The 12,393-nt window shown below is 41.4% G+C and overlaps 1 protein-coding gene across 1 annotated transcript in view; it reads right to left on the bottom strand.

Moving 5' to 3' along the window:
• Nucleotides 1-12,393, bottom strand: part of FGD6 (FYVE, RhoGEF and PH domain containing 6) — a 151,587-nt gene that overhangs the window by 34,718 nt on the left and 104,476 nt on the right. The window contains exons 9-13 of the mRNA XM_003929577.4: nt 7,815-7,865; nt 3,238-3,296; nt 3,083-3,154; nt 2,289-2,357; nt 1,695-1,778 (exon numbers count right to left, since the gene is read on the bottom strand). Coding sequence (XP_003929626.3) covers nt 1,695-1,778; nt 2,289-2,357; nt 3,083-3,154; nt 3,238-3,296; nt 7,815-7,865 — 335 coding nt within the window. The remainder of the gene's footprint in view (nt 1-1,694; nt 1,779-2,288; nt 2,358-3,082; nt 3,155-3,237; nt 3,297-7,814; nt 7,866-12,393) is intronic.

Below are 12,393 nucleotides of genomic sequence, written 5' to 3'. Positions count from 1 at the left end.
TAGTGCTATTCTCCTTCAACTACTCTATGCTTCAGATGAACTGAAAAGCCCACACATGGGCCCACCTTTCCCATCTCCAGGACTTTGCTCACAATACGCCCTCCATCTGGAATGCCTTTCCCCAACATCTTAGCACGGCCAAATGTGATGTATACTTTAAGGTCCACTGTCTCTTCATTTTTTTTTTTTTTTGAGACAGAGTTTTGCTCTTGTTGCCCATGCCGGAGTGCAGTGGCGCAATCTCAGCTCACTATAACTTCTGACTCCCTGGTTTAAGCGATTCTCCTGCCTCAGCCTCCCACATAGCTGGGATTACAGGCATGCACCACCATGCCCAACTAATTTTTGTATTTTTAGTAAAGAAGGGGTTTTACCACATTGGCCAGGATGGTCTTGATCTCCTGACCTCGTGATCCACCTGTCTCAGTTTCCCAAAGTGTTGGGATTACAGGCGTAAGCCACCATGCCTGGCCTGCTCTTCCTCTTCTTTCTCCTTCTTTCCTAGCTGCTACCAAAAGCTGCATGCCAGTCCCCACTATGATCATCAAACACTATAAGTTCTTTATTTTCTGAACTCCCAAAACTATAATTGTGCCACTACAGTGATATTTATTACTGTCTACTTTATGGGTATTCATGTGTAGTGTGCTATCTTCCCAATTAGTTGTTAAGTCCTTGAGGGAGGAGAGACAATAAGAACCATGCTTCAACTCATCTTCGTGTTTTCCACCAAACTCATTACTATGTTTTGTTTATAGTAGTTCTCAATGAATATCCTATGAATAAATTAATGCATGAGTGAACAAATGACTACATGAATGAATAATCAAATGCATAAACAGGCTGGGCTTGGTGACTTATACCTGTAATCCCAGCACTTTGGGAGGCCAAGGTGAGATCACTTGAGGTTAGGAGTTTGAGACCAGCCTGGCCAACATGGTGAAACCCCATCTCTACGAAAAATACAAAAATTAGCTGGGCCTGTGGTCCCAGCTACTCGGGAGGCTGAGTCAGGGGAATCTCTTGAACCTAAGAGACAGAGGTTGCAGCGAGCAGAGATTGCACTACTGTACTCTAGCCTGGGCAACACTCTGTCACAAACAAAACAAACCAACCAAATGCATAAACGGTAACAGAAAAGTAAAGGATGTAAGAAAAATGTTTATCTTAGGGAATTTCCTCTAAATACATCACGTATTTGTTGATGTTGTTATTGTTGTTGTTTTTAATAGAGATGGGGGTTTTGCTATGTTGCCCAGGCTGGTCTCTAACTTTGGAGCTCAAGTTTTCATCTTGCCTTGGCCTCCCAAAGTGCTGGGACTACAAGTGTGAGCCACTACGCCCAGCCTTTATTTGGGTTTAAAAAACAGATCATCTGGCTGGGCGTGGTGGCTCCTGCCTGTAATCCCAGCACTTTAGAAGGCCAAGGCGGGCTTATCACTTGAGGTCAGGAGTTTGAGACCAGCCTGGCCAACGTAGTGCAATCTGTCTCTACTGAAAATACAAAAATTAGCTGGGTGTGGTGGCAGGCACCTGTAATCCCAGCTACTCAGGAGGCTGAGGCAGGAGAATCACTTGAACCCAGGAGGCAGAGGCTGCAGTGAGCAGAGATCATACCACTGCACTCCACCCTGAGAGACAGAATGAAACCTGGTCTCAAAATACAAAACAGATCATCTAACAGATACACAGACCTTCAGTCCAGCCAGTGAGAGCATGTTGTTCAGTTTATACATCCCGGACTGCACTGGTGTTGTATACAGCAGGGCATCGTTAAACTGAAAGTAGAAATATTTCACAGGTCAAAGTAAAGAAACACATTTCCACTACAAAGATTTTTGACAAGATACAAGATTAAAGGATAAACAATACCTCTTTGCTAATAGCTCTCTAAATAAAATACTTACATTCTGGTATATACACTAGAACTGTGTAGAATGTTTTATTGGAATATTATTTAAAAGGCAATTTCTGGAAAATGTGCTTTATTTCCAAGTTCTGTAACAGATTTAATGTTTTTTGAATTCTAAATCCCACTAAGGTATTACAGTCAACAATTTTTCCAAGTTAGAAATTAAATAAATTCCCAAAGGAAATAATTTTCTGGTTATACATTATAACAGCTTTAATTTTCCATACCTGAAATGCAATAAGCAGTATGGCCAGTTAAAGAAGCCACCAAGGCTGACATTTGAATGTGCTAAGCTTATCTACCATGCATAAATGTCTCCTTTCCTTAAGCAACTATCTCTACCTCGGACACATCAGAACTACACGAGTCCTCTTACCAGGAAAAACATTCGGGGTTGCATCACTTTCCGAGACAGCTTCATCAGAATTCCTTCTTTGAGAAAAACCTGATTCATCCAAACAAACACCCATTTAGTCCTACCATCATACATAACACAACGACAATATAATTTCCTTTTCAACTTTCTTCCCCAAGAAGTTTTCTCATGACAGACTGGAGAGACATAGTTCCCTTGAGATTTTTTACAATCATAGTTAATTTTAAACCCTTGAGTCATTTAGGAATCAGACAAGCAAGCAGGGTTGCATAAATCCAATATGGCCCCAGGGATGCTGTACGGAGGGACATGTAACTGACTGAATGTGTACTTGATCCTGAAGCATATCCAACATCTTGACAACTGCATTTTTGCAATTTTCCTGAATTCATTCCCTAGGCCACTTTTGTACTATATGAGGAGCATCAAAATACCAATTTCCTCCCTCCCTTCATAATCCTCGCTTACATTAAAGATTTTAAATGAAACTGTCTTCAAAACTGTGTGAGGTCAGCTGGCATTACACAATAAAACGATCCCACTAAATCAGATACTCTGTGGAGTTCCTTGCCATTCTCCTAATTGAATTGGACTTACTTCATGAATGGGCTTATTCCTAACTGAACTGTCACAGTGACTTACATCATGAATGTTTTGAACGGATGAAATGATCAAGACTGAATCAATGAAGAGTAACAAAAACAACCTATTTTTATAACTGAAATGATAAACAGATACAGATGGTACCTAAATGCATCGTATCAAGTTTGCAAAAAGCAATCTAAAATGCTTACCCGACCAGGCTGCACAATTTCATGGTGTCCATTCAAGCTGTACTGAATTTGCATAAGTTTCTGAAAGTTGTCCTATAGAAAGACAATGTAAAGCATATGAAGGCCTGGGCTTTCAGGTTCAAGACCACACCAGTCACTGATAACAAGATACTTACTCCTTGCTTCATGGTGTCATTGGCATGGTTGGCTACTTCTATAACAACAGCAAGGGCATCTGAAATAGGTAGGAACAGAAGGTGCATTTAGTAATTACAATTGAAACAAATAATTAGCAACATTAAGCAATTCCAGGGGACAAGATAGCTAGTTTATAGCAACCAACCTCTGGAGGAGCTTAGTTGACTGTGAATAGGCAGAAATATAAGGTTCAACGAAGGCAAAACCAAACCAAACTAAAACAAAACAAGAATCCAAAAATCTGGCAAAAATTATAGGGAAAAAAACGAGCCAAAAGAAGCCTCTGAAGAAACACTGTAGACCGCGTTTATCAACAGTATGAATGCCAGGGTTGTTTTGTGCTGTGATTCGATTATCCTATAAAAGTTTACAAGGATAAGGATGGGATTTCACCTGGAAGTGAAGAAGTATTCCAGTATAAACTGTCTTGGGAGAAAAGGATGGCAAGGGCAAAGGATCTTGATGGAACTAAGAACTACGAAAAATGAATATTTAAGATCAGATCTCAGTCTCCTTCTCTTAGTCTGATTCCAAGAGGCATGATTAGAAATCGGGGAAATGCCACATGAAAGGATCCTAGATCTCAGGAATTTACAAGCGTCATTTTGTGAGGTGGGTTATTAGCTTCACGGGCCTATCTGTGTTTTATTATTTTTATTAACCCTTTGCCTTTAGCAAAGTGTTTTTCCGTACTCCAGTCTTGTCATCTTTGTAACTAGGTCTAAAGGAAAACGTCTGCATTTTGTCAGTTTTGGGGCTGCAGTTATTCTCAACTCAAGTCCATAGTGCTCCCTTAGGGACATGTGAACATGTATAAAGACAATTTTTGGTTGTCACAATGACTGGGAAGATCCACTGACTTTTAGTGGGTAGGAGGCGGGGATGCCAGACTCCCTGCAATACTCATTAGAAACCCACACAAAAAGTTACTCAGTACAATATGACAGAAGCATTCCCACCAAAAAAATCCTGGTAGAGAGTTAGAGAGGGAAGCATGCCCTTCTGAGGATGTTGTGGCAGTGACAGTGGTCATCAACAAAAGAACTATAAAAAAAAAGTATTGGTTGGGTGCTGTGGCTCAGGCCTGTAATCCTAGCACTTTGGAAGGCTGAGGTGGGCTGATCATTTGAGCTCAGGAGTACAAGACCAGCCTGAGCAATATGGCAAAACCCTGTTTGCACAAAAAATCCAAAAATTAGCTGGGCATTGTTCATGTCTGTAGTCCCAGCTACCTAGGGGGCTGAGGTGGGAGAATCACTTGAGCCTGGGAGGTCAAGGATGCAGTGAGCCCAGATCACACCACTGTTCCAGCTTGGGTGACAAAATGAGATTCAATCTCAAAAGAAAAAAATAAAAATAAATAAAATATCAATTTCTGAAAAGGGGTTGAGGTGTTTTGGTCCACTTACTGTAATCTACCAAAGGACTGTCTTCCTGGTACCAACCCTGGAGTTTCTGTATTCTTTCAACATTATCATCACTATTATTAAAGGAAAGCAGGCTTTTCCTTATGTAGAAACTCCAACTATATATCACAATTTTTTTGTTTTGTTTTGAGACAAGAGTCTTGCTCTGTCTCCCAGGCTGGAGGGCAGTACCAGGATCTCAGTGCACTGCAACCTCCATCTCCCAGGTTCAAGCGATTCTCATGCCTCAGCCACTGAGTAGCTGGGATTACAGGCATGCACCACCACTCCCACCCCGCGAATTTTTGTATTTTTAGTAGCAACAATGTTTCGCCACATTGCCAGGCTGGTCTTGAATAACTGACCTCAAGTGATCCACCTGCCTTGGCCTCCCAAAGTTCTGGGATTACAGGCATGAGCCACTGCACCCGGCCGCTGCTATCCATTTGATTGCTGTGCCTCTGGCCATACAGTGGACCTCACTGCTCACTGCTTATCTCATCTATGTCTTTGCTGTAGTGTGTAATTTCCTTTAAATAAGCTCCTTAATCTCTGACCCTGAATGTTTTATGTGGAGCTAATAACTGATTTTCATTGAAGGCAGAAGCCAAGCACCCAAGACAGATGTTTTCTTTCTATTCCACAAGTTTCTTTCTATTCCTCCTCTCGGAGGAGGAGCTGCTGTCTGGAACGCTTGCTTACTTTTTCTCCCATCCACTCTCCCACTCATCTCCAGTCCTTCTTATTCCTGCAAAGCTTTCCTGCCTCTTCAACCTCACACTTTTCTCTGTCATGCAAATGATTCTGTCCTGCTCGTTGCACCCTTACTTTGAAGCCATTTGCTTTGTTCTTTATTTGATGGGTATTAAAAACTTTTGTATCAACTACATATGTTCACTGGGACAGGAAATTTGTCAGATCCCCAACCACAAACTTTTCCTTAAAAAAAAAAAAAAAAGCCTTTAAAAGCATAACGTATGCAAACAGAAGATGTTAGAGAAGTAAAATGATTAAGAGAATAAGAATCTCTACAAAATGGGTTAAAGATGTTCACTTTTTACTCTGCAAATGTAAAGGATATACAAGAATGTGATCAGTCTGGGTGTGGTGGCTCATGCCTATAATCCCAGCACTTTGGGAGGCCCAGGCAGGTGGATCGCTTGAGCTCAGAGGTTTGAGACCAGCCCGGGCAAGATAGTAAAATCCTGTCTCTATGAAAAATACAAAAATTAGCAGGGTGTGATGTTGTGCACCTGTAATCCAAACCTAGGGGGTGAGGCAGCAGAACCACTTGAGCCCAGGAGGTTGAGGCTGCAGTAAGCTGTGTTCAGGCCATTGCACTCCAGCCTGGGTGACAAACTGAGACTCTGTCTCAAAAAATTAAAAAAAAAAAAAAAGTGATCAAAATTCGTAAAATTAATAGACTTGTTTAATATGTTTCTGCAGTTAGCACTAGGGGGTGCTGGGCACGGTGGCTCACGCCTGTAATCCCAGCACTTTGGGAGGCCAAGGTGGGCAGATCACTCGAGGTCGGGAGTTTGAGAGCAGCAGGCAAACATGGTAAAACCCCATCTCTACTAAATATACAAAAAGTAGCCAGGCATGGTGGTCCATACCTGTAATCCCAGCTTCTTGGGGGGCTGAGGCAGGAGAATCACTTGAACCCAGGAAACAGAGGTTGAAGTGAGCCAAGATCATGCTATTGCACTCCAGTCTGGGTGAGAGTGACAGAGTTTGTCTCAAAAAAAAAAAAAAAAAAAAAGAAAAAGAAACGGAGTATACCTGTGATATTTGAAAGAGGTGTTGGGGATAAACAGAAACACTCAAACAGAATTAATCTGTGTGTATGTGTGTGTATTTGTGAATCTGTGAGGGAGGGAGAGAGACACAGACAGATAGGAACTCCGGTTATTCTGCAGAAATGAGTCCCTGATGTTGGAATGGACTGTTTCCCTTAGTACTATTTGGGGTGAGGGAAGGCTAATGTCCTACTGTTAAACAGTCCCAGAATAATACGCTTTTTTAGACTTCATCCCTGCTTTGTAGTTTGGTCACTTAATGGACTCATGATTTTGAAGCTTGAGGACCTTGCAGATATCTTGGTTCAATTTCTGTTTTCAAAGGCAAAGAAATGGACTCCTAGGGAAACTGGATATGGCACAGACACAGAGTGACTGAGCACAAGAGGGCAAAGCTTCCTGACCTCAGCCATGCTGGGTCCACACTTGCAAGAGGCTGGTTCCCATGCAGGGCTGGCCTTGGGTCTCCCCTGACTGTGTAATCTTACCTATCCCTAGCACTACTTTACTACTTATCTGGTTCTATGTTAATCTGCTCAAAATGGAGTTTTCAGAAAGGCCTCAAGTCTTTTGTTTCTGTTTTCGTTTTTTTTGAGGAGTCTTGTTCTGCTGCCCAGGCTTGAGTGCAGTGGAGCAATCTTGGCTCACTGCAACCTCCGCCCTCCAGGTTCAAGTGATTCTCCTGCTCCAGACTCCCAAGAAGGTGAGATTATAAACATGTACCATCATGCCTGGCTAAGTTTTGCATTTTTTTTTTTTTTTTTTTTTTTTTTTTTTTTTTTTTTTTGTAGAGAAGGGGTTTCAGGCCAGACACAGTGGCTCACGCCTCACGCCTATAATCCCAGCACTTTGGGAGGCTGAAGTGGGTGGATCACGAGGTCAAGAGATCGAGACCATTCTGGTCAACATGGTGAAATGCCGTCTCTACTAAAAATACAAAAATTAGCTGGGCATGGTGGCACATGCCTGTAGTCCCAGCTACTCAGGAGGCTGAGGCGGGAGAATTGCTTGAACCCAAGAGGCAGAGGTTGCGGTGAGCCGAGATCATGCCATTGCGCTCCAGCCTGGGTAACAAGAGCGACACGCTATCTCAAAAAAAAAAAAAAAAAAAAAAGAGAGAGAGAAGGGATTTCACCATGTTGGCCAGGCTGGTCTCAAACTCCTGACCTCAGGTGATCCACCCACCTCAGCCTCCCGGAGTCCTGGGATTACAGGTGTGAGCCACTGTGCCTGGCCTCAAGTCTTATGAATAGAGTTTGTAATGGATTTTGTTATCCATATATATTTACTTTCTAGCCCTACCTAAATAAACATAATATAAAAACTTCTGCAACCACAAAAGTTATTTACCTTGAGTATCTCTGTAATCTCCAGCATCTTCTATGAGATTCTTCAAATAATCTAGAAAAGAAGAAAAAAAAGTATTGGAGTACAATAAACCAGTGAGCCCCAAACACATATCTTTCTTTTTCAATACTCTGTTAGTCTTGCTGGTTAATATACATGCGAGTCCAACTTATGCTAACTTTCTAAAAATGTGAAAAAATAAAGTCCTAAGGTCAATTTGAAATCAAGACATAGAGTCAGAACTAGAAAGAGCCTTGGAGGAAACATTGGTTATTTCAGAGATGAGGAGTCAGATTACTGAGCAAAGGATCTCAACCAAGTCACACAACCATGAAAATTCAGGTCTCCTAATACCCAGTTCAGCTTTTATCCCAGCACATAGGAAGTACCTTAATCTTGAGATCAGACATACGTCTAGTATAAAATTCTAAGGCATTAATTTAATCTCTAAAAGACTCCTAGATTTATTAATCTAAGAGTCTAACAATGCTCAGGACACCAAGGGAACTCAATACATGTGTTTAAACAGGTGGTTTTCAAATGAGGACAAATTTTCCTCCCAGGGTACATTTGGCAATGTCTGGAAACAGTTCATAGTTATCACAACTGGGGAAAAGGGGGTGCTACTGGCGGCTAGTGGTTAGAAGTCAGAAATGCAGACTGGACAAGGTGGCTCATGCCTGTAAACCTAGCGATGGAGGTAGATTACTTGAAGTCAGGAGTTCAAGACCAGCATTGCCAACATGGCAAAACCCTGTCTTTACTAAACACACACACACACACACACACACACACACACACACATAAGTCAGAGATGCTGCTAAATATCTTATAATGACACCTTGCAACAAAAAAAATTATCTGACTCCAAATATCAATAGACCTGAAGTTGAGAAAACACGGTTTAGATGAAGATAGTCTGTAAATAAGTAATATGGTATATAGTAGTTCTTATAATACAGAAAAAAAAAAAACCTGAGGTAATTAATAGAGGAACCCATATTTAATAAATCTTTAACGCCAAGGAAAGTCATGGAATTTCAAGGCAAAACTTCCTTCTCTGCTGAGAAATGCTAGCTGGACTCCCATTACATGTCAAATTAATACAAACTCCTTTCTGTAATTTAAAGCCCCCCACTACATGGTCTGTATCAGTTTTCTCTCTTGCCACTGCCTAAAATGGGCCCTTTGTTCTGACATTTGATTCTGTGCAACCCCTTAAACCCCTTGTGTCCCCTGGCTTCACACCTTTTGTCTCTAACAATCCCTTTTGCACAATCCCTTTCTCTGTCTCTGCATATGCAAATTCTACTCATTTTCTTCAAGGCTCTTCTTAAATCCCCCTTCTCTTACAAAATTTCCATTTGAAAGAAACATTTTCTCCCTTTGAATAACACATGACACAGCAGTTTCACTTTATGCTTTTATCATTTTCGTTTTCATTAGACTCAAAGCTCCTTGTGAGCAGGTCATCTGATATATCTTTCTCCCTTACACAGCCCTTAGCCAGGGGCTTTGTACAAAGTGCACAATAAATGCTTAGTGAATAAAAACAACTCACTTATTCATTCAAGACAGAGTCTCACCCCTGTTGCCCAGGCTGGAGCACAGTAGTGCAATCATCACTCACTACAGCCTCAAATTCCTGGACTCAAGCAATCCTTTTGTCTCTGCCTCCCAAGTAGCTATGACTACTGGTGTGTGCCCCCATGTCTGCTGTTTTTTAAATTCTGGCCTCAAGCAATCCTTCTGCCTTAGCCTCCCAAAGTGCTGGATTACAGGCAGTGAGCCACTGCACCTGGCCAAGAATATACTATTTTTTAGATAGGACTGTATTTTAGTTGAGGTAAACGGCAATTAAGGGCTGAAACCAATTCTAACACCAGTGGGAATTGAGAAATGAAAGGAGGAAAGGTGGTATATTCAGAGACTAAATACATCTTTATCAGGCCCAACTACTATTTAGTAATATTATGGAATAGATAGAACTTCATCTCATAGATTTATGAACTCGTGCTCAAAGGAACAAAAGAAAACATGGATGTCAGTGCCACATCTTCAAACGTAACAGATGACACAAAGACACGCCCGACTGCTGAAACTCTTACTCTTTGAGACAGTGATCTAAGAGCCTCTGTGAGTCTAGACATGGACATTATAAATATCCAGCACTGGCAATAAGCCATGATGAAATGTTATGTATAACCATATTTAGCTTCCCTGCACCATGGCATAGGTTCTATCTTGCCAGAGACGATCGCTAGCAATTTAAATCTTAATTTGAATGCAGAGAGCATCCCCCTCAAAATATAAAGGAAAAATGAAGCAGGCACACACACACACACACACACACAAATTAAAAATAAAAAAAAAGAACCCAAATTGACAAAATACATAAATTATACATTACACTTAGCCTCATCCGGAGATGAAAATAAACTTATTCTCACTCTGACACCATTCAGAATGCATTCAATATATTACATAAGCTGTGTTTGGTGAGTACAAACATTTAACATTTCTATGGCTGACAGCTGACAGGGTTAAGGAGACAAACTTACCCTCCCTATTAGATGTTCTCAAATCCTAAGCTACCTCATTAATCAAGTGATTTTCCTTAAGCTGTTAGTTAGCTGAAGAGAAAGGAATGTAGATTTACCTAAATATCAGACTCACGGTGAGTTTCTATTTTGTCCTAAATTTCTGTTCTTTAATACAGAAGTAGATCCTTGAAAACCGAGACATTTCTCTAAACCAAAAGGGCTCCCCAGAAGATGTCCATATTAGGAAATCCTGACCTCAGAATCACTGTGCTGAGCTTGATAAGCTTCTAAGTTGCATTTTCTTTGCTTGTACTCAACATGAACTTTTATGAACACAATTTAAGTACACTTAGCAGAAAACCCACCACTAACACGTTGCAACATCATGCTATGAATCAAGGAAGTAATGGAGTTATGTTTACCCTCCTTGCCAATTTTTAAAAACATCTTAATGGTCTCCAAAATTCAACTCCCCAACTTCCAAACTTACTTACTTCCATCCATCCATCCATCCATCCATCCATCCATCCATCCATGTTTTTAGGTTATCTTCTTGCAGTATATCTTTTTGAGTACTTTTACCTTGGTAAAGAGAGTAGGACCAGGATCTCCTTAAACAGTTAAGAATTACCTGGGGCCTTAACTGCAGCATAAGAATGTGACTGATCACCCTCTGAGTCAGGTGGAGGAACAATGAAACCACTGGCTGCCCCAGTGACTGTTATAACCCAGCTGAAACCCAGGAAAGTAAACCAGACAGACACACCTATATTGGTCATAGGGAATCATCTATTACGTATCACACAGGACCTGGTATTTAGCAGAAACTTTCCTAAGAACAATGAGGGGAACAGTCATTTCAGTTTGCCCATGTTAAACTGGTAGTATTCTATGACCTTTCCGTTCCTGCCAAAACAAACTGAGCATTATTCAAAACTTCAGGCCAGGCGTGGTGGCTCACACCTGTAATCCCAGCACTTTGGGATGCCAAGGCAGGTGGGTCATGTGAGGACAGGAGTTTGAGATCAGCCTGACCAACATGGAGAAATCCCTTCTCTACTAAAAATACAAAATTAGCCAGGCATGGTGGCACATGCCTGTATCTTAGCTACTCGGGAGGCTGATGCAGGAGAATCGCTTGAACCCAGGAGGCGGAGGGTTCAGTGAGCCAAGATTGTCCCATTGCACTCCAGCCTGGGCAACAAGAGCAAAACTCCGTCTCAAAAAACAAACAAACAACAACAATTAAAACAAACAAACAAACAAACAAACAAAAACAGAAAAACACTTCACTAATAAAACTGCCTCAAATGCCACTGAGGTTATTTTTATCCAAGGAAAAAAAACCCACAGACGTTGTTTCAGGGTGTAGGTACACTACAAAATATACTCTTTGGCCACTAGGTGGCATCACTGATTAATAAAAGTTAATTAACTGCATCACCACCACCCAACCTGAGTAATACAAAATTAAGCGGAACACAAGAACACACTATGTGCAACTTCTAGGGATATGTTAAGTTACCTTTTTCTTTTTCGAAGGAGGGTCTCTCTCTGTTGCCTATGCTGGAGTGTGCAGTGGTGTGATCAATGCTCATTATACCTTCAATCTCCCAGGCTCAAGCGGTTGTCCCACACCTCAGCCTCCCAGGTAGTTAGGACTACAGGCCTGTATTACCACATTGGGCTAAGTTTTTAATTTTTTGTAGATAAGAGGTCTATGTTGCCCAGGCTGGTCTTGAACTCCTGAACTCAAGTGATCCTCTTACCTTGGACTCCCAAAGTACTGGGATTATAGGTGTGAGCCATGGTGCCAGTATAAGTTAATTTTGTTCTCATATAGAATGCTCAAGGCCGGGCACCATGGCTCATGCCTATAATCCCACTACTTTGGGATGCTGAGGTGTGCAGATCACTGGAGGTCAGGAATTCGAGACTAGCCTGGCCAACATGGTGGAACCCCGTCTCTACTAAAAAGTATAAAAATTAGCCAGGCATAGTGGCAGGTGCCTGTAATCCCAGCTACTCAGAATAGTGAG

This window comes from Saimiri boliviensis, chromosome 7 (genome assembly GCF_048565385.1).
Source record: "Saimiri boliviensis isolate mSaiBol1 chromosome 7, mSaiBol1.pri, whole genome shotgun sequence".
Lineage (NCBI taxonomy): Eukaryota > Metazoa > Chordata > Mammalia > Primates > Cebidae > Saimiri > Saimiri boliviensis.
This window is presented reverse-complemented; position numbering and strand designations above follow the sequence as displayed.